Below are 22,544 nucleotides of genomic sequence, written 5' to 3' on the forward strand. Positions count from 1 at the left end.
TAGAGTGCCATACATAAGAGGGTGCTGTGGGGGGGGGGGCACCAACATTCATCTTGCCTCCAGGCGCCTGAGACAAACTTACGCCACCATGAGAAAGCCCATGAAACTCTGGATATTCCCATGGGCGAGTCCCTGTCCGGACTGCTGTGTGCGAGAACCCAGCGAATAATCTATTAGCTGTGGCCGCTCGCACACTACGGCTGTACATGTGCATAACTGACTATGCACATGCCCAGTTGCTCCCCTGCTCAAACACACAGGGGAGCGTGTCAACCAGAATAAGGGCCTATGTGTACGTAAAGTCACTGGCGCAGATGTGAATAAGAGGACTCTAATATGTGTTCTAATAAAAGCTATACCATTCATTTCCTTTTTCTCTCAGAAAAGTTGCTCAACCGGCCACCATCCCTGACATCCAGGTAACAGAAGCTGATGATTCTCCTTGTGTCGGTAAGTGGTTCCCCAATGTGCACTGTAGTTTATTTTTGTCTATGGGTTTTACTGGTTATATAATCTCAAAATGCTTTATTCCTTATCCCCAACATCTCTGCAGTTATAGAATATACTAACAAGAACATGCCATGTGCAGGGTGAATTGCATTATCACTGAATGTATGGCTTTCTGCTAGAAATCTAGGCTAACAGTTTCTCCCCAGAGGACATGTGATTTCCATCTGATGCACACAAATCAATACGACAGCGGAACAATAAGTCACTTGTATGCACACAATGTTTACTTGTCTATATTGCATAATTCTCCAAAGGAGCTACTGTAGGTTGTAAAAGTGAGGAAATGCAGCATAATGACAGCCCTGGTGAGCAGAGATCCACTGAATCTATCTTTCAATATTTGCTCAAAGACAAAGTTTCTGTTGAATGTGAAACCTTATTAAACAGGAGCCCAAATAGTTATCTAATTTCAGTTAAACAGCCCAGGTAGTACTAGACCTAAGGCCAAGGGCCAATTGTGTTGTGGAAAAATCCTTGGGGGGCCATATGTAAAAATTTCTCTTACAAATTGTCCTGCTGCAGCCGTCCCACGCTCCGGCAGCTGCCGCTGAATAGGACTGACAGTCTCCGGTTGCTGTTAATTAAGAGGAATCTTGCAAGAACTACCGACCTCTCGCAAAAAGTCCCCTGTACTTGATTCCCGGCAAAGCCGCCGGGTGGGTAGGAGGGCCACTCAGATGCGGCCCCCGGGCCTGAGGTTCCCCACCACTGCACTAGGGTCATTTGAATTGTCTGTTACTTCAGACTCCTTGCATCATTTTGTGCCTCCACAATGTTGCCATGCTACAATGCTGCCATGCATGTGCCATCTGCAGACCACACATGTGTGGCGACCATTCTGCGGTCACTTGCTCGGGTCTTGTAATCATTTTTATTGTTTGATGGGATCCCAGAGCAAAACAGTTTGAGAACCCATGAACCTAGACCAAGCACTTATCGAAGTCTACACCTAGCCTGAATCGTAACTCAACACTGGAGTCTATGTACTAAGAATTCTAAAGAGATAAAGCGGAGAGAAATAAAGTACTAACCAATCAGCTCTTCACTATGAAGTTACTGGCAGTGTTTGGAAAATGACAGTTAGGAGCGCTGGGTCTGACTTATCTCACTTTATTTCTCTTCAAGGCTTAGTACATCTACTAGGCCTATATTAAACCCTAATCTATATGCTAGCTTTAGCAAAACCATTAATAAAATGATCTATAGTCCCGTATGAAAAACTAATCTAAACTTAAATTGAGATATATTTTGAAAATGACAATCCATGTCTATTAATACAGCTGGGAGACAGAGAGGCTGGGGGCATGGCCAGCGGCTCTCAGAAAGCTTATAATAATAAATCATAGCTTTATTAGAATAATCTGGGAGTAGGACATGAGTCCAGTTGTTTGTATATGTACTTGTACAAATGTTAATGGGCGTTTGAGCATGGCATGTGTGCACCCCTTAAAATTTCCAACATCCAAATAGCTGCGCATCAAACCATACTGAAAGTTTTGTACCCAGCTGGAGGAGTTGCAATAGTATTAACTTTTTTGAAAACTTTTTACCATAAACATTTGCAGCTACCAAAAAGGGTTAAAGCTGCTCTACGTATTAGGAGCTCTGGGCTGCATTGTAGGCAGTAACAATAAACACCACTGTGCACCAAGGGATATTGCTGCCCCTTTATTAGAATACAATGGGGCAATTACAGCATCAGTGTTACTGACTGTGCACTAATAAAGGGTTCATTAAAAAATATGGAATTAAGAAATGAATAATATTGCTGTCTGCAGTGGATCAATAAAGAACAGTAAAATAAATGTTGCTATTGTCCTGGCAATCTAGTGGATATGCTTTCTGTCTGAGGACCAGGGCTTGAACTGGTCCTGGAGAGGTTGGGAACTCATTTCCCTCTGCTCATTAAATCCTCCCCTCCTCTCCCCCCATTAGCCTGAGCCAGGGCCAATGGTAGGGTATTTTGCACCCAACTGCAAACTATAATGCTTTTCTGCTAGAATTACTGTGCCAAGGTGGAGGTTGAACTAGTTCCACCCCACCATCATTTCCATTACGTATTATGCCAAACACCATAATGCCAATTAAAAATTAAGCTACATAAGTGCTGCTCACCTACGTGCTCATTGCCAGGGGTTCCATGCTCATTGCCAGGGGTTCCATGCTTGTTGCCATGTGGGATTACATGCTCATTGCCAAGGGGGAATACATGCTTGCGGTATCTGGGGGACAGCCACCGCCAGGTAGAAGTGACAGCCATCGACAGCCGGGCAGAGAGTGGGGGGGCTGCCCGGCTGTATTCAGAGCACTGCAGGTCCAGGCTATTTGATATAATACCCCCTTCATACCAGAAAATGCAGGAACTTACCTTGGAATATGGTCCCAGGATCATGCAGGGACATTCCCGGGCTGGCCCCTGCATTTTCTGGTGCGAAGAGGAGAGAAACACCCCCCCCCCCCAACCGGCTATATAGTTTAACAGGCTATATCTTTGGAACCAACATATCCATTTACATGAGATCAGTATCATATTGAAGAACTGAGTGGGCTTCGAATGATTTTGTCCCATGAAACTGAGCCATTTGGTTCCAGAGAAATCTGCCCTCAAAGAACATGAACAGCCATGATATTACATTTCAGAAATAAAAAAAATCAGTTTACCCCCAATATCTCTGGAACCAATGTACCAACCTGGTATCAGATTGAAGGCCCAGCAATTTGGGTTTGAATGAAAACAACTTTGAGGGGGGAACTGGTAGCCATCGGAACTGGTTGGGGGTCGGAATTAGCGGGTCCCACGTTATCCTATGGGGAAAACGTTCCAGGTTTGCCCAGCTGTATCTCTGGTTCTCGGGGGGCTAGCGACACAGGGCTGGGCTCGTTGGAAAACCCCAGTCCTCATCTACAAAATGGGCCTATTTTCATCAGGCCCATTGTTAATCTGGTCCTGTACCTATAAAGTGTAATTTACCACCTGCTTCACTAATGCTTATTACAAGATATACCGTATTTATCGGCGTATAACACGCACTTTTTTCCCCCTGAAAACAGGGGGAAAAGATGGGTGCGTGTTATACGCCGATATGCGTGCTATACGGCGGTAATTTCATATAATAGGTGCGCGCCAGTGGTGTCCAGGTGTGCACCACTGGCGCAGCACCTCTACCCCACACCTCCGATCAGCTCCAGCCCCCCCCCCCTGTCCCTGTGCTCCGGCGATCGGAGCTTCCCCGATCCCCCCGGCCCGTCTGTCACTTTACAGTGACGTCGGCGGCAGGCTCGGGTAATGTCGGCCAGGCTCGGGGGGACTCGGAAGCGCTCAGGCACCCGAGTCCTCCCGAGCCGCGAACATCCCCCAGCCTGCCGCCGACGTCACTGCTAAATGTGACAGGCGGCTAGGAAGGGGGAGAGAGGCAGCAGGGAAGCTCCGGCGTACTAACGCCGGAGCGGAGGCGAGGGGGGGGGGCGGGCTGCTTCTAACCTAGTCCTGCTTCTAACCGAGTCCTCCCGAGCCGCGAACATCCCCCAGCCTGCCGCCGACGTCACTGCTAAATGTGACAGGCGGCTAGGAAGGGGGAGAGAGGCAGCAGGGAAGCTCCGGCGTACTAACGCCGGAGCGGAGGCGAGGGGGGGGGGGCGGGCTGCTTCTAACCTTCTGTGGTGGGTTTTGCTGGGGCAGGATAAACCTGCCCTGGTAGGTTTGTCCTGCCCCAGCACAACCCACCACCCAAGGGGTTAAAGCTCCTCCCTGCACAGTGACTCCTTCCTCCCTGGCTACAGCAGCGTCTGTAAAAAAAAATAAGTTTTTATTTAGAAATTTAACTTTTTTTCCTGAGATTTCCCTTTTAAAATGAAGGTGCGTGTTATACGCCTGTGCGTGTTATACGCCGATAAATACGGTACACACTTCTTTCTTTTTTTTTTGCAACTGTGTTTAATGTTTTCTTCAGTGTACATTCAAGAAACCAAGCCTTGTTTTCCCACGTGTCAGAGGGTGTTACTAATTACATGACTGGGACATTTATGGGAAGTATTGTGCATAGGAAGGTCACAGTAACAGCTGGTCTTAACTCATGAATTATTCAAGGTATCAGCTGGTCTCAGCCCGGGCATATGAATAATTCAGGTATTCCTTCCACTATGGTGTCTGCTGCTTGCCTGCTGAGCCAAACGTTCATAGCAACCTGTACACACTCCCAGGGACTGCTACACTTAACATGCAGCAGCGGAGACTGATAAGCAACATCTCTGTTACTTGAAGTGCAGGATGTAGTACACAGGTACATAGATAGAGGTTACACTGCATCAACTGTATGATAAAACCATGTAATAATAAACATAGAAAACATATTATTCTCTCCCTGTTTGGAATCACTTTGGGGTTCCCAGTGGATCCGTATTCCCGCTCGGGACTGTTTGTTTTCAGTTTGAAACTCAGATTTAACAGTCCAACTGTGGGTTTGGATTACACGTAAACACGTCCAAATTACAGGATATTTTATTTTTTTGATAAATGTTCATCGACTTTTATAGACTTTAAAAACCAAACCCAAACCATGCGATTTTCCTAAGTTACCGTATGTATGCAAATTGGGCGCCCGTCTACAACATACTACTACAGTACTGCATTAACATATGGGAGGAGCCTGTTTTTGTCAGCCTCGCTGGACTATCTGCAATTTCTGCTGCGGTCTCTTCATTTCCTAAAGCAGCCCACATTGCTTTCTATGGGGGCTGCTAGGCTGTCTGATTTACCAAGTTGCCCTTATCTTAAATTCATGGAACCCGCTGCGACGAGAGAACTTAACACTGTGCTTGAACTACTACAATAATCCATTGTAACTCTGTTTAAAAACTTCAATAAAAACAGATTAAAAAAAAAAAAAAAAAAAAAACAAAAAAAATTCATGGAACCCTGCATGTTTATCAACACGTGCTTCTTCTCAGATCTACGAGCCGCTGCAAAAGGCGGCTCTACAGCCATATTTAGTCATATGTAGCTAACCTGGGCTGATTTGTATTTGAAATAAAGCTATTGAAACTAATGCATATGTTATCATATACCAGTAATACCAATAATACTGAGAAGGAATAGCTGGTTACTTCTACAGATCAATGGTTAAGTTGGTGGGTGGTATAGACACCTTGGCGCTCCGTTATAGTTTGGACGGGTGGTGATATGTACTATGGGGATTTCTATATTGGTAAATGGAAAAATCACTTCCCTGATTTTAGTATGATGTCCCCTGTTGGTGATTCCTCACTCCTTCACTTTAGACATAAAAATAAAAATACACAGCAATGTGAAGTGTCGTTTAAATATAAATGTTTCTAAAAAGCGTTTTCCTCTGAGATATAGATGTGTTAGGTGGCGTACCAAACTCACACAAATATCGAGTGGTATAAATACATCAAGGTATCTTTATCCTACTGGATACGGTAGCGTACCATTACTCATGTGGATTCGTGATGAATGACACACATCAAGGTATCTTTTTCTTTTTTGTGGTTTATTTTCAATAAAAAAAAATTCTTTATGGTGACAAATACATCAATTAAAAAAAACGGATGAGAAGTGGTGAGTGAGAAAGCAGAGCTCACTGCGGTTCCAAGGTGGGTTCAAATCCGGATATTTTCCCCACAGTGTACAGCGCAGGATAACTGGTTTCACTTACCCTCCTTCTCTCCGTATATGGTACACTAGACCTGGATCAACATGTTTCGGGAGTTATACTCCCTTCCTCAGAGCAGGCTGTAACCTGTTCTACCTGCTGATTCTCTTCCAGCTGATGAAGAAGTGGAGAATCCCTCACAGGAGGACACCCCTCAGCTCATGCGCACACGCAGTGATGTTGGGGTACGGCGGAGGGGTAACTTGCGCACTCCAGGAGAACAGAGACGGATCAAACGACATCGGTTCTCCATAAATGGGCACTTTTACAATCACAAGGTATGATATGATACTCGCACCAATGAAATGATTTCATGTGTACAATGTAATACAAGGCAAAGTTATTTTCAGTTGGTTTGAGGGCAGGCGCAGCTTAAGAGAGGAGAGGGGCCTGTGTGCAGGATTCTTGTAGGCCCCTCCTCTCTGGCAGTGACTGCAGTACAATGTAGACTCTTTCTATGTGCCAGAATCCTCCACACATGTGCAAGTTTCCAGGAACATGTCGTCCGTGCCTTGTTCCAGGGGATATATCTATGTCGCATGCACAAAGCACCTGGAAAATGGGCACCGCACCATTTTACCAGTTATTTATGCCTCTAGTGCCACCTCGACCCAGGGGCCTGTGTGCACCGCACATGCTTCAACCATTCTAGATATGCCAATGGTTGACAATGTCTTGGTTCGGTTCTCTGGGCACTAGAATATACAATTAACTTTTAATTTGACTCTCAGCCGATCATCATGGCTACTTATATTGTCGCACCATCTCTGTACAGCTAGGGTTGTATTCCACTCACCTAGTCCCAGATTCATGTTGTCTTTCCACAAATCCAGACCTGTTCTTTAGGTAAAAGCTACTTGCTGGCTCAAACATACACCCCATTGGCAAAGTCCGGCATGGTGCAGCCCTATGCTGTCTAAAGACCCATGCACACTGGGCGACTTTGAGCTGAAAGCAGCTCATTTTTGTCATTCAGCTACAAAGCCAACCAGTGTGTATGGGCAGGCGATGAGCAGTGAGCACTGATCCAGCATCATCACCGGCGGCAACCAGACAGAACGGCTTCCATAGCCTCCTGCTATGGAAAGCCGTTCAGAGCGGCAAAAATCGCTTTTGGTGATCATCGCTGCCCATACACGCTGGACAAAATCGCCCATTGTGTATGGATCTTCAGTGAGATTTTTCCATAATTTTTTGCCTATAAGCAAATTAAACGTTAGCGGTGATTACAATCAACTTTATCACTGCTTTAATAGGCAACAAATCCAAGTTAAAGGTGGCAGATTTACACCTGGGCAGATAAGAGCAGGGGCAGCTCCTACCTGTGAAAAGGAAGGGCTGTCACCGAGTCTGCATCGGTCCCCACCACCGGAACACCGCCGGTCCCTGCCACCGTGACTGCATTTACAAATAGCTCTACAGCTTGTTCAGTCAGTTTCCTTATAGATCACTTAAATACCAGATTGCACATGAACCTTAATTATTACTATCTTGTGCACAATAAAAACCTCCATACATTGCCCATTGTAGAGCCATGTTCTAGAGCTTGTGTAGACTTTAATATCTTCTATCCAGACATCTAGATAATATTCCATAACTTGAGCAATTAATGTCAGTGCTTTTAATAAGAAACCCAAGTTATGTTCTGATGAGGGATAAACTCTGGGGCTTGACAACCTTTTTTCATCATGTTAGCAGAAATGCTGACTACTGACCTCTGAATATTTTACTATTTAGACGTCTGTGTTCACTCCAGCGTACGGCTCTGTTACCAATGTGAGGATCAACAGCACCATGTCCACCCCACAGGTCCTGAAACTGCTGCTCAACAAGTTCAAGGTAAGAGGGGTAATCTCAGGCTAGATGTGAGCTCCGGGATGACTCTTCTCATATGTAGTGCTTAACACAGCTGAATTTAATGGCAGGGTTTAAGAACACATACAGATGTGTCCATGTACACCTATCCTCAATTCGCAGCGCGTAGCCCTGTTTGGGACATTACTGGCATTGCGACTTAGCGTGTAATATACTTTGGCCCTTTTGCTGATTGACTCACGAGGCTGCGAATTTGCAGCCTTGCAAGACCACCAAACTCAGGGGCGTAACTAACTATTCAGCGCCCCCCCGCCGCACGTTTATTCGGCGCCCCCCACCTAACCTGCCCCCCCTTCTTACCCGCGGTCTGCGTCGTCTCGCCCGGCTCTCTGTCGGGACCTTCCTGACGTCACGGTCCCGGCCGGCTCCTGCTGCTACAATGAAAACGGACTCTTAGAAAATGGCTGCCCCCATACTGCAGACAGAAAACTGTCTGCAGTATGGGGGCAGCCATTTTCTAATTGTCAGTTTTCATTGCAGCAGGAGCCGGCCGGGACCGTGACGTCAGGAAGGTCCCGACAGAGAGCCGGGCGAGACGTAGACCGCGGGTAACTATAGCCCCGCAGCCCCCCCGGCGACGCCCCCAATTTCTCTGTGCCCCCCCGCCACCGCGGGGGCTGCGGAGCTATAGTTACGCCACTGACCAAACTCCACCTGGCGAATGCCTGTCCGCCCACCCCCCTCGCAGCATGTGTCCCTACGCACAGGCTGTGAATGGATGTTTAACATAAACATCCAGTTGCATGCTGCGGGGGAACACCCACATCTTTCGAAAGATGTGGAAGGTGCACGCATATAAAAGTGACTTTCAAGTCATTTACATATGCGTGCACGCTTGGACGGAAATGGGCGGTCAGCTGACATCCGGTGATGTCAGCTATCCGTCCCCCCATGTCACAGCCTCATTACCATGAGAACGCCCAGCGTTCTTGAGGGGATGCCCATGAAACGCTGGGCATTCCCATATTGGGTTGGTGCTTCCCGGCGCCCCCCGCCCTTCTCCGCACCCCGCTCGCCGTGTAGGTTACGTGCACCCGGTGAAGATAATTTCCTCCATGGTTGAATGCACCCTGCGTCTGCACAGATGCACAACATCAGTCCTCCATGCGAATGCACGGAGAAACAAATGAACCGGAGTAACTCCCTTTATCACTTCACCGGGCTTAATACATCTGTCCCTGTATCTGCTATAGTCCATTTAATATGCAATCTTATATAGTATTTATGATGCTTTCCTGATAATCAAAGTTCTGCTGTTGTCACAGCGGGGTCTACAGTGGGTTCCCCCATGCATGTGTCCTCTGGTACTGCTTTATTAGCGCTTCAGCCTCAGACCCTGCAGGTATTTGGAGCTCTCACTGTGTATTGGCCACTATATCGGTTCTCCTCCCCTGGAGAGGACATTTTCCCATTCTTTCCTATGTGAAGGAATTGGTGGAAATCTTGTTGGTCAGCCGCGGCAAGGCATACACTTACTGCCCAGTTATCTTTCAATGTAAAAATAAGTGTGCAAACTAGTCAATGATTGTTCTGATTGGAATAATAGGCCTTGGTAAAGCAAGCGTAATAAAGATATTCCTGGATGAGCACTAACTGTAAAAAAATGTCATTTCAGATTGAGAATTCTGCTGCAGAGTTTTCCCTTTATATGGAGCACACCAGTGGAGGTGAGAGAAGGGGTTTTCTGGTGTAATAGGATTGGTGAAGTATACCATCATGATTTATTAGGGATTATCAGGGCCGTCTTAACAGAATTGTAACACGCCCCTCCTGTGGTCCTGCGCCATCTCTCTGCTTGCTGCCATACAGTGAATGGCTGTCAGAACTCTGATTGGTGGATAGCTCCAGCCATCCACCAACCAGCATGCTGAAAGTCATAGTCTGGCTGCAGGCTGGGAAATAGGAAGAGAATGCTGCCTGCTCTGATTGTGTGCAATGCACTACTACCGCTCAAGAAGCTCAGGAGACAGATGCAGACAACCCAATCCATCCCAGATCGAAGGCCCCTAGTAACCGGGGCCCTTGGGCAGCTGCCCATTGAGCCAATATGGTAAGATGGCCATGGGGTTCAGCTGGGTGGCGATTGCTCCAATAATGGAAACTACAGTACAGTGCCGCGGATGGATATGTGAAGCGCAATCTCCATTTACTGTCCACCTTTGCTTCCACTTTACCTGTGTATAGTATGCAGAGCTTAATGTAGCTCCATAAGGGTGGCCAATAGTCTCAGCCCACCACCGTGTTGTACAGTAATTATACTACATAGACGCTCATTTAGCCCCAGGGACTCGGTGGGGAAATGTATGCCAAGCTTAGCACCATAAGAGCGAATCTATATATAATATGATACGATTTACATTAAAATAAAGTATAGTTTGTTGCAGTGGATATGTCAGCAGCATCTGCAGTTTTGCATAAAATTGGTCCTAGATGGGGGAAATATATCAAATCCTCTGAAATTGAGAAGTTGCCCATAACAGACAATCAGCTTCTATGTATCATTTATCCAGTAAATGCAAGAAAATGATACGCAGAAGCGGATTGGTTGCTATGGATAACTTTTCCAACCCGCACTATTTAGAAATAGACATATTTAGAATCTCCTTCTATGTTCCATCCAGAATGTCTTACTTATTTTCACTTACAGGGGGAGATGTACTGTATCAAACCTTAGAGAGAGATACCCTGGAGAAGTTTCCCATAGCATCCAATCAGCTTCTGCCACTTTATATGTTGTGCTAGTTAGCCTGGTTGGTTGCTATGGGCAATTTCTCCACATCAGGTTATCTAGCACAACCTATAAAATGGCAGTAGCTGAGTGGTAGCTAGGGGCAACTTCTCCAGTTTATCTCTCTTTAAGCTTTGATACATCCGTAGCGTGCAATTGGCCCGGGTTGTTTTCTGAAGGTATCTAGTTACAGGTTACAGTCAAAACAACTGACACACATGTCTTGCAAGGAAGTGAAGGCATTCTCAGCTCATGTGTTATTCTTACACCACTGTAACTTATGTGACTGGATTGATAAATGTAGTATAAAGAAATATAGCCACCCCCATACAGAGGTAGATCCAGGGGGGGAGGGGGGGCGGCGGCAATAAGGGTGATCACCCCCTCTTCATACAACTTCACCCCTTCTCACTACAGTTGGTCAAGATACAAAGTTATGCGAGCCATACAGTTCCCTGCAATTCTCCAATGCTGAACCGGTCCACTGGTTAATGGACTATGTAGATTGATTGACAAAATCCTATGTATTAAATATCATTGATTCTCTGATTCCGATTATTTCTGAATCAGGCACGGTCAGAACGAGGAATTACTGCAATATATCCTAGATATATGGGCCACATTGTTTAAATTTTTTGCTTGTCTCCCAACTCAGAAATAGCAAATTATATAGCGCACACATATTCCCCAGCACTTTACAGAGAATATTTGAACATTCACATCAGTCCCTGCCCAATTAACCTACCAGTATATTTTTGGATTCTTTGAGTAAACCAGAGTACCCGGAGGAACCCAAGCAAGTACGGGGAGAATATACAAACTCTGCACAGTTAGGGCCATGGTGGGAATCGAACCCATGACCTCAGTGCTGTGAGGCAGTAATGCTAACCATTACACCATCCGTACTGCCCATGAAACGATGTAAAGATAGTGAGGGGCATGTGCATTAAAGGGACATATTAATTACAATCCGCACATGCTTCATTGGGGGATGATGGGTAGTGGTCCTCCAAATTCCTCCCTGATAAACTGTGAGAACGAGTATGCCATAGGCTGCTATGGTCTAATGCCACTTAAAGATTAGCACCCAAGGCCAAGCTCTGGTGTGTCACATTCCAGGGCTTAGTAAATTGGAAAGCATTGCAGCCATCTTGGAAACCCACGTTGTCTGGTTTTGTGTTCAGTATATGAACTTCTGCCACTATTGGACATAACAGCTGTGTTCCTGTCATATTAAATGCTGGGGATACTTAGATTTTGCGGTGGTTGCCCAAATATTGAGTTTTTTTCAGCAACTTCACTTTGATAAATGTTAATGTGTTTGTTGCATCTGCTAAAGTAATACACAGCTGATGTGGAGTGATGTCTTATGTAAGCTGTACATGTTTCCCCACTTTTTCCCCATAGAGAAGTGCAAGCTAAAGGACACAGATTATCCACTCATTGCCCGGATTCTACAAGGCCCATGTGAACAAGTGTCTAAGGTTTTTCTAATGGAAAAGGATCAAGTGGAAGAAGTCACCTATGATGTGAGATGTTGACCAATAAACACGGTTTATATATTGTGATGTAAGATGCAGTGACATGCTCTAACCCAAAGCAACCAATCAGGGGGCTGGTTTTAACAGTCTTGTGTAAAAAGAAAATGAAAACAATTATCTGATTCATTTCTAAAGCCAGTTACTGTCGGTACCCTCAAAATAAGTCATTTTATTATTTTTACTCATATATATAATTCTCCACTCTGTAAAATAAAAGAGGCAACGCAGGTAGACTTATAACATGGCTGTATTGAAGCCAAGCGCTGAAGACAGCTGTGCCCTGACGAAGAGGTGTAAACCTCGAAAGCGCTTGGCTTCAATACAGCCATGTTATAAGTCTACCTGCGTTGCCTCTTTTATTTTACCGAGTGCCTCTGACTGTGGAGAATTGCATTGGATTAACCAGATGTGCACCGGGACCGGTTGACTATTATTTGCGGAGTGCCGACAAAACAGTGGACAGTACAGATATATACTCTATTTTTTTCATTCTTTTTTTTTTTCATTTTGAGGATGTATTAACTAATCTATAACAGAAGGAGGATAAGAACTCATATGTCTGTATCATTTCTCAGGTGGCGCAGTACATTAAGTTTGAGATGCCCGTTCTGAGTAGCTTCATTCAAAAGCTGAAGGAAGAAGAAGACAGAGAAGTCTCCAAACTGATGAGAAGGTACTGCCAGGATAAGGATACTATCCAAATACATCCTTCAGCGCTCATTTAACCCTTTAAGTGCCGAGTGAATTTTGTCAAAATAGGTGTGAAAATAGCCAAGCAAACCTTTTTTTTATCATAATGACCTGTAAGGTTTACCTTATATAGGATATATAGGGTGACATTCTATGGGATGAGATAAATGCGCATTTTTTCATCTCGCACCACATCGCCGCTCTTCGCACTTTTTGAAATCACATTTTTTGGTAATAATTCGCATATTTAATGGGATGCGATGTGGAGGCTGAAAAGTGCGATGTAGTGTGATTTGCGGTGAAGTGGTGCGATTTTATGACACAAAAAAGTGCGATTTCTTCCGCCGGTCATGTGCGAGTTTTGGACCAACCGGAGTGCGATTTACAAGACTGTCTCCGCATGACTAAGAACCCCCTAACCTATTGGCCCACCTCTGTCCCCTCCATTATGCATCACACCCCCTATATAAAGGGGCACTGGCGCCATTTCACTCTTTGATAGGAAGTAAGGAGCATGGAGAGGAGCAGTGGCAGTGTGAGCAGAGGAAGAGGTGTTGGTGGCAGAGTGAGCAGTGGCAGAGTGAGCAGTGGCAGAGTGAGCAGTGGCAGAGGGAGAAGTGGCAGAGGGAGCAGTGGCAGCAGCCAGCCAAGTGGGAGAGGCAGCAGAGGACTGCTGAGGTCGTCCTCCATTACAGGGAGTGGCAGCAGTGTGGCAGGCAGCATGGCCACAGCAAGGCCAGCCCCAGACCAATCCCTGGCGGACCAGCCCCAGCAGGAGGAGGTGGAGGATCCGCTGGCATCCCCATCCTATACCCAGGACCTATTCCGTACCCCAGAGCAGCTGCAGGAGGGCCACATGTCAGAGGTGGAGGAAGATGGAGGTGAGGAGGAGGAAGACACTGGCATGGAGGAGGAGGGGTACATGGCTGGAGTTGAAAATGAGGAGGAGGAGGAGGAGGAGGTAGAAGCTGGCCGCACAAAAAGTGGCCGAAAGGTCAGATTCTCATACGAGGAAAATGCTGCGCTTGTCCGGGCTATCATACCCGTGTTCGACCGGTTACTGGGGAAAAGTCACCACAAGACCACTGCACAGCGGAAAAGGGCTATGTGGAAGGACATCACCCAGGCGGTGAACGTTGTAAGTCAGCACAAGCGCCTGGTCAGAAATGTCAAGAAGAGGTTCAACGATATCAAGAGACAGCTCAAAAGGGCCACATCACAAATCAGCAACTCCATACCACTCTGCAAAATCTTCATGTCTCAAACCCTCACAGGTGTCCTTAATGATGTTGGGGTATATGTAGGAGTGTTTCTGAGTGAAATTGAGGCCACCTGTGTTGAAATTAACCATTTGTGCACTTGACCAAAGTGAGTTCTGGGCCAAATCGCCCAACAAAACCTGGTCTGAAAAATGTGCGATTATTAGACACCTTAAAAGTGCGATTTGCGAAAACGCATCCCATTAAATAAGCGATTTGTATACTTTTCTGTACGAAAACATCTGGATGCGATAAAAATGCGAATTTTTCTCACACTTTCGGTCCGCATGAGTTATCGCACATAATATGCGATATCCGTCCCTTAGCGTGTTCTATTAAATATGTGATTTCAAGGAAAAATGCGATGTTGCCATTTTTTTTTACTAATATTCGCCAAAAAACACACATCATCCCATAGAATGTCACCCATAATCTTTTTTACACAACATTTTTTTATTTGAATGTATATAACAAATGTGAGCGAGGCTGGCATCTTTAGTGGATATTTGGAACATCTCTCACAGAGATGTTGGTACTTAAAGGGTTAACCTCCCTTTCCTTTGTATTTATGGGCTCTGACTCTAAAAGTTAGTAGCAGAGTAACATGTCTCACTATTGGAGAAGAGAAGTTACATAAAAGAGCTTAGGGCACTACATATTACCTGTACATTACAAAGCTTTAGCTGGAAACACAGTATAATCCCACATAACCCATTTTGGTACTCTTTACTTAGTACGGCGCCCATCGCGGGCATTGAATGCACTAAAAAATCGGGTGCGACCGATGCGATGCCCGCGATTTCCCATAGGGAACAATGTTAAATGTCTCAATTGACCCGATTTTCCTGTTCAATGCCTCAATTGACCCGATTTTTCCATAGGAAACAATGTTAAATGGCCCACAGAGGCCAAATAGGCACCCTGAAGTGTGAAATGGCCCCCACAATTGTTAACGCCACCCCACGATCAACGTGAACCCGAAGCGGCGGTACGCGTCCTATGACCTTTTCATAGACCCACTATCCACGTCGGCGTGGAGTTGAGAATAGAATAGTGTGGCGAGCGCAGCGAGCCACCGAGCCCGAAGCGTGGCGAGCGGACGTGGATACCTGTGAAGCCCGCGAAGGGACGCGTTTATCTGTGAAGGTATCCGCGTCCCCTCGCGGGGCTCGCTGCGCTCGCCACACTATTCTATTCTCAACTCCACGCCGACATGGATAGTGGGGGTATGAAAAGGTCATAGGACGCGTACCGCCGCCCCTCGCGGGCTCGCTGCGCTCGCCACGCTTCGGGTTCACGTTGATCGTGGGGTGGCGTTAACAATTGTGGGGGCCATTTCACACTTCAGGGTGCCTATTTGGCCTCTGTGGGCCATTTAACATTGTTTCCTATGGAAAAACCGGGTCAATTGAGGCATTGAACAGAAAAATCGGGTCAATTGAGACATTTAACATTGTTCCCTATGGGAAATCGCGGGCATCGCGTAGGTCGCGTCGCACCCGATTTTTAGTGCATTCAATGGCCGCGATGCCCGCGATTTTTTTACCTGCGATGCCCACGATCAAAATCGTGGGCGCTGTGCTAGGTAAAGAGTACCCCCATTTTTAGTCATCCACTTTGCACAGTGCCATGGAAATGGTTTATATGTAGGAGATAAGGATGCAAGTGCCTGTAAATCCCAGTCTCCAAAGCTAAGATATATTATTAATAATAAATAATAATACAAATATTCAAAAACAGTTAAAGCACTGCCCTGGCACTGGCCCCATCTGTGTGGTGTTTGTATGTTGTTTCAATTGTATGTGCGTTTGCTGTTGGATCTCTGATTTCATTCTGTCCTCCACAAACATACCAGCAGGTTAATTCGGGTAAATTAGTTCTATAAATAAGTTCTAAATTAGCATGTGGGTTTGGGTGGAGTATACCGTAGGTCAATTGGGGCAGGTAGTGCTATAATGTGCCTTTTCATGTAGTAGCACTATATAAATAAAAGTTAACGATAAATAGAATTATTTATAAAAAAATGGCAGTACCATTTATGACCAGCAGGTGGCAATATAGAAGTTTCCATTCACAGCAGACACCATGCAACTTCTTGCATATATGTTTTCAATTGTAATGTAGTTATCTTGACAGGATTTTCAGCTGTGGTTTTTACCTATGGGGTGCAGCCCCCCCCAGGTTAAATCTGCCATTGTGTGAAGCCAGATGCAGTCTGTGAGATGGCACTAGCTTCACTGTGACTGGCAGGGTCTTCTTTTTGGAAGTCCAACCTGCCAGTCACCCAAGGTAGTCCCATTGGGGGATGTTCTGTCCTTCCGGGATGCTTCTATGGGCTGCTGCGGCTGCAGTCCATAAAAATAGATTCTGCACATGTGCAGTATCAAGGATGATACTGTGCATGCCCTGGTTTTGGTACAGTGAATATGCTTCTATGGACTGCTGCCGAAGCAGCCCATATAGGCTGGGGGCCAACGCATGCTCGTTGTCACAGATCGCGGGTCAGTATTCAGCTGATCCCCCTGCATTTGCCGTTTCCACCTCGCTGGGATTTTCCAGTGGGTTTTTCTTACCAAATCTCTCACTTTCTGAATCTGTCATGCTATTACATTTCAGTTGTTAGACAGTCATTTGGTTGACACCATTAGGTTGACATGCATTTAGGTCGACATGTGTCTAGGTCAACATGCAGGAAGGTCGACATGAGTCTAGGTTGGCATGGGTTTGGTCGACAGGGTCATTAGGTCGACATGGGTTAGGTCAATAGTCAAAAGGTCGATATGGGGTTTTTCACTGGTTTCTTTTACCTAAATGTCGACACAGTCGACATAGGCACAGGTTAAAGTGCACTGCGTCCCCTCGCATGGCTCGCTGCACTGGCCATGCTTCAAGCTCGGTGCCTCGCTGCGTTCGGCACACTATTTTATTCTCCCACCACGCCCTAGTGGATGATAGGGCATGAAATACTGCCTGTCGGTTTAAAAAAACAGTGAAAAACCCCATGTCGACCTTTTGACTGTCGACCTAATCCATTAGGTCGACCTAATGACCCTGTCGACCTAGTGACCTTGTCAACCTAACCCATGTCGACCTAGACTTACTTTGACCTTCCTGCATGTCGACCTAGACACATGTCGTCCTAAATGCATGTCGACCTAATGGCGTCGACCGAATGACTGTCTAACAACTTGCTGGTGACCCAATGACCGTATCCCCTTTTGTTAATGTGCATATGTTTATAGTTATGTTACAGATGATCCTTTTCTGTATTGCAGGTACACATCACTCCGTATACTTATTGAGCAGCGCTTGCATGACATGGTAACCTGCCCCGCGACCATATAGAACCCAGACTTCTGCCTTCCGTGAATGAGCTCCGGTCACATGTGTCTGAACCTTCCTCAGCCAGTTACTACAGCAAGGGAGGTATCCGCTAAGGAATGTAATTCTCAATGGAACGCCGTTCTGCTTAAGCTCCCTTTTACCCGAGGGGTTCTGCACTGCATTGTAATGCTTCCAATCACGGAACAAGTAGTATTGCATTGTTTCCAGGAAACAGGGAAGGATGGTTGCACAGTCTTCATTTTTGCTGCCCTGTAATCTCTGTGTATTACATTACATAACGTCAGTAAGATGGTATTACATTGCTGTACAACAGGGGTAGAAAGGACACTGTTTACTTATTGCAAAAAGGTTATGGGAGGTCAGATTTTATTTTCAATAAACAATACAAAAATGGACCAAGTATTTGTATGCCGAATAAGCACCAGACCAAATTACTACAAGGTTTGTAAAAAAAAATACCATGAATGTATTTGCAAAAAGTGGCTTCCTCTCCCTACCAGCATAGTCAGGTCATCCTGGAGCTAAGGATTATGGGAATTCAGATGCAACGTATTGCAGAGCCGGTGTCTGAAAACTGAGAGGCGTAACACTTCCAGTATGAAAGCACAATGTGTAAATAAAACAAATGTATGTTTATTATGTTGTGAGGAAAAAGCCCATTCAGTATACTAGGGTGGTTCAATAAATAATGTAACAAGACCTCTCATCGCATAAATGTTTTCAAATTGTTTCTCTATACATATAATCAATAGTATGACATTATCATAGACCCCATACTTGCCTAAGCATTTGTTCCAATGATACCCCAAGGCATCTATCCCGGCATAGAAGATATAATTGCCAAGCTCCTGAAGCCAGCACATGAGGGCTTTCTGAATGTCACTGTTGATTGCAAAACGCCTTCCACACAGGTGCATCTTCAATGGTCAAAAGAGATGGAAATCCCTCTGTGCTGGGGGTTCGGTACCTTCACATGGTAACAACCTCATGTGTGCGGTTGGCTGAGTTTAGCTTGCCGTTATTGTTCAGAAAACTACGCCTGTTCACCGCAACCCATGTAGTTTTTGACAAATTGCCCTCCGCAACCAGCTCAATGTGAATGCCAAAATCTGATCATAGTATGCACCTCAATGTTTGACCATCTTTGTGCCAGTCATGCCATCTTACAACTGATGTTGGGACGGTATGACTGATATGAGGTGCAGTCTAGTGGCATGTGAGGGGAAGCAGTGGCCTACCTGCTCTGGCCCGGTGGGAAATTAGAACAAAATGGAGAACATTACACATGTCAGAGGTCTTGTTACCTTACTAACTAATCCACATTTGTAGTATTTTGAATATTGTATGAGAGTTACAGGTGTTTGAGAATTTAAATTTCCTGTGTAGAATGTACTGAGGATATTCTCATGTGGGAGAGAACTAATTAATCTGTGCTGATACAATGCAAGCCTAGCTAAATGGCCCATAGATGGTCCTACAGTCTGTATATTCTTCAGGCTGAAGGACCATCTGTAATATCCACTCAGCTCTTCTCATCTTAATTCAGATATGGGTGCCCACATTTTGTTTAGGACAGGGGCGCAGAGCGGGAGCAGGTACACAGTTATCAAGCTTCTCTTGGAGCCCATGTATGCAATGAAGTTATAGCAGCCCACTTGGATGCATTCAGCTTCTACAGAGGTCACCTCGGTCTCTTGGTGACAATGAGTCATAGTCTCTGTCCTACTGTGAACACCACTGAAATGTTTATAAAGAAAGAAATAATGCACTGTAAGGGTAATTTGTGAATTACTGCTGGCGCCTCCTGTGAGGTAAAAGTCCCTGATGACAGCCAAAGCACTATAAAGTACTAGAACCAGTACTTAGAGACACATTGCTGGATTGATGTTGCTGTATTTAGCCGAGAAGTTCAACAGGCTTAATGGCCCTTCGTATTAATGAATTAATGTGATGGTGTTTTGTAATATAGCTAAGCTGTGTGTGTGCTGAGCCTCTGAGTTATACGTCATGTCTGTGTGTTTTTTCTATCTAACAAATGTGAAGTTTTGCAACAGGAAATGTTGATTTAATTGCCCAGCTCCCTTTCCCTATTGAATAAAGCACTTTGCAGTAACATTTATTAATGTTTCATTGACGTGTCATCAGTATTTCATCTACTCTATTGTAAATGTAATAAACTTTGTACAGAACATGGGGACTTATGTGTCTAAGCTTGAAGAGAGATAAAGTATAGGGAGATAAAATGCCAGGAGCTGATTAGTTGGTACTTTAGCAAAACCAGTCACTTGGCAGCTGCAGCTGATTGGCCAGTGCTTTTTCTCTCTCCACTATACTTATGTACTAAGTCTTCAGAAGTGATAAAGTGGAGCGTGATAAAGTACCAGGCAATCCGCTCCTAATTGTCACGTTACAGGCTTTGTTTGAAAATGACAGTTAGGGGCTGACTGGTTGGTCATTTGTCACTCTTTCCGTTTTATCACTTTTGAAAGCTTAGTACTGTATATCTGGCCCTGCAAACTTTGCCACATATGCCGGATGGTGTTATTATAAATAGAAGGCCCTCTAAATTTGTGAGTGAGTGGTCACTAAGGGGGGTATAGAACATCTCATTTATCTAGCACCTTCTAGAAGATAATAGCTAGAATTCTCCACTTCTAAAAACCCGCACTAGTATATACCCCAAGGTCTGGTCACCTGAGCATTCTGAGTATGGCACAGAGTACAAGGATATACATTTGTTGTATGGGAACAGCATGTAGATAACCTGGTCCAGAAGAGCAGAGTTAATGAACAGAGTTGCAGAGGAGGAATCAGCTCTTTGGAGCCGCTATGCCATACACTGTCATCAATTAACAATCCCTTGCTGAAGAGAAGAGCTGAACATGTTAATATCATTGATAATGTTCTCAAGAGCATTATAGTACAGGGGGACATCTCTTCCCATATTCACACACCAAAAGCGGAGATGGGGTCTGAGCAAGTACAGTACCCAGGTGCTTAATCCTGAGTAGCTGCAGAGGTAGGTGGTGGGGTAAAGGCCTCTATATAACCAAACCAATAAACTACAACATTCTTGTTATGATTATTCTTTATTCACAGTCAGGGGGAGAGAGAGAGTACAGACTGCCGCTGAAGCTGTCTCTCTCCCCAGCTCAGCACACTGCACTGTGCAGTATGTGCTGAGCCGGGGAGCGAGGCTCAGAACAGCCTGTCATTTCTCTCCCCACTGCCCAGCTCCGTGCAACAGGGGAGTGCGGGATGCGGGCCCCTACAGCAAACCCGGTCCTGGGTAAAAAGTACCCGCCCCCCCTCTTCTCAGTGCTACTGTGCAGTCTCTGAATAAGTTATGCTTCAATTCTTTTTTTCTCTGCCACAGGTACATAACACACACAGCCCCTAGGTGCAATGGACCGATGATTAGTTGTGTGCAAGTCAAATCAGACAGTCCCCTGCATAGCTGCTTAGCCTGCCATCCTGTCTACTTGCCCTCAGCACACCTGAGCTAAACTGTTACCAGTGTTGGACTGCCTTAAGGAGTTTGGCCAGTTAACATGGGAAGAGACCAGCCCTCATGTCTGGTGGGCAGCCATTAGAGTACATGTAGCCATAAGTTATATAATGGGTGTAATGTGTACGGTGTGCATGGACTCCTGTGTTCAAATGGAGGGGGGCACACATTTCACCCATGTTATAATACTCATTACTTACCTTTCTAGAGTCCCAAGTCAGGTGCTGCATCCAGAGCAAAAACTGAAGCTAACATGGCCGCCGCACATGTGTAGTAGTGACATTAGTCTCCGGAATATGGCGGGCATCATATTTCAGGAGACCTGCACATACCCCTGCATCTAACTAACCCTCTAACAGAGTAACATTGTATAATTTGGGTGCACTCTCTGGAACCTGACATTAGAGGGAGGGGTGGGGCCCTCAGACAGTGGGATTTCCCCAGTACACCCATGGGCCAGTCCGACCCTACATGTTACTACCCAGTTACTACATGTCCATTCAGCTGAAAGTGGAGATGCAACTTGGTTGTGTACAACTGAGCATTGCCCATTGGCTTATCTCTAATGGTGGACAGTGCACAATGGCCAAGGGTCACCAAGAGCTACATGCCCTGCATCCAGTACAGACCCATGGGCAGATTCTCTAAGCTTAACCCCTTCACGACATTTGACGTATATATACGTCATGGTCGGGAAGTACTTCCCGACACATGACGTATATATACGTCATGACTTCTAACTGTCACTGCGTCTAGAGACGCAGTGACAGTTAGGTGATGTCTGCTGTCCCTGACAGCAGACATCCCCCCTCGCCGCCCAGGGGGGGCAGGGGTGCCCCCCCCGGTCGGCGATCGCTGTGATTGGCTGTTCAAATCTGAACAGCCATTCACAGCGTTTCCTGTGTTACCGGCGGCTAAGCCGCTCGGTAACACAGGGATCGGTGGTGATCGGTGCTGTCAAGTACAGCACCGATCACCACCGATGTGCAGCCCCCCCCTCGCACCCGCCGGGCACTCACCCGGCAGCAGCAGCAGCTCCCCCGGCTCCCCCGGAGCGTCTGGAGCGCACGCAGCGCTGCCCTCCTCCCCCCTCCCCCCCGCAGCAGCAGCAGCAGCATCAAGCTGCAGAAAAAGTTAAAAAATATATGCACTGAAAAAAAAAAAATATATATATATATATATATATACACACACACATATATATATATATATATATATATGTGTGTATATATATGTATATATATATATATATATACACACATATATATATATATATATATGTGTGTGTGTGTGTGTGTGTATATACCGCACCGATTAGCACCGATCGCCAGCCCCCCCCCCTCCCACCCGGCAGCCCCCCTCCCTCCCACCCACCCGGCTGCCGCAGCGCCAGCACCCCTCCCACCCCCCCGTCAG

The 22,544-nt window shown here is 45.8% G+C and overlaps 1 protein-coding gene across 1 annotated transcript in view; it reads left to right on the forward strand.

Moving 5' to 3' along the window:
* The window catches only part of RASSF2 (Ras association domain family member 2), a 44,687-nt gene extending 24,939 nt beyond the window's left edge, over positions 1-19,748 (forward strand). Inside the window, exons 5-11 of the mRNA XM_083184570.1 lie at positions 383-450; positions 6,297-6,460; positions 7,920-8,021; positions 9,673-9,724; positions 12,193-12,314; positions 12,902-12,999; positions 17,551-19,748. Coding sequence (XP_083040696.1) covers positions 383-450; positions 6,297-6,460; positions 7,920-8,021; positions 9,673-9,724; positions 12,193-12,314; positions 12,902-12,999; positions 17,551-17,620 — 676 coding nt within the window. The 3' untranslated portion in view covers positions 17,621-19,748. The remainder of the gene's footprint in view (positions 1-382; positions 451-6,296; positions 6,461-7,919; positions 8,022-9,672; positions 9,725-12,192; positions 12,315-12,901; positions 13,000-17,550) is intronic.
* Positions 19,749-22,544: the final 2,796 nt, after the last annotated feature.

The sequence above is a fragment of the Crinia signifera genome, chromosome 4 (genome assembly GCF_055691185.1).
Source record: "Crinia signifera chromosome 4, ASM5569118v1, whole genome shotgun sequence".
In the NCBI taxonomy this organism is placed as follows: Eukaryota; Metazoa; Chordata; class Amphibia; order Anura; family Myobatrachidae; genus Crinia; species Crinia signifera.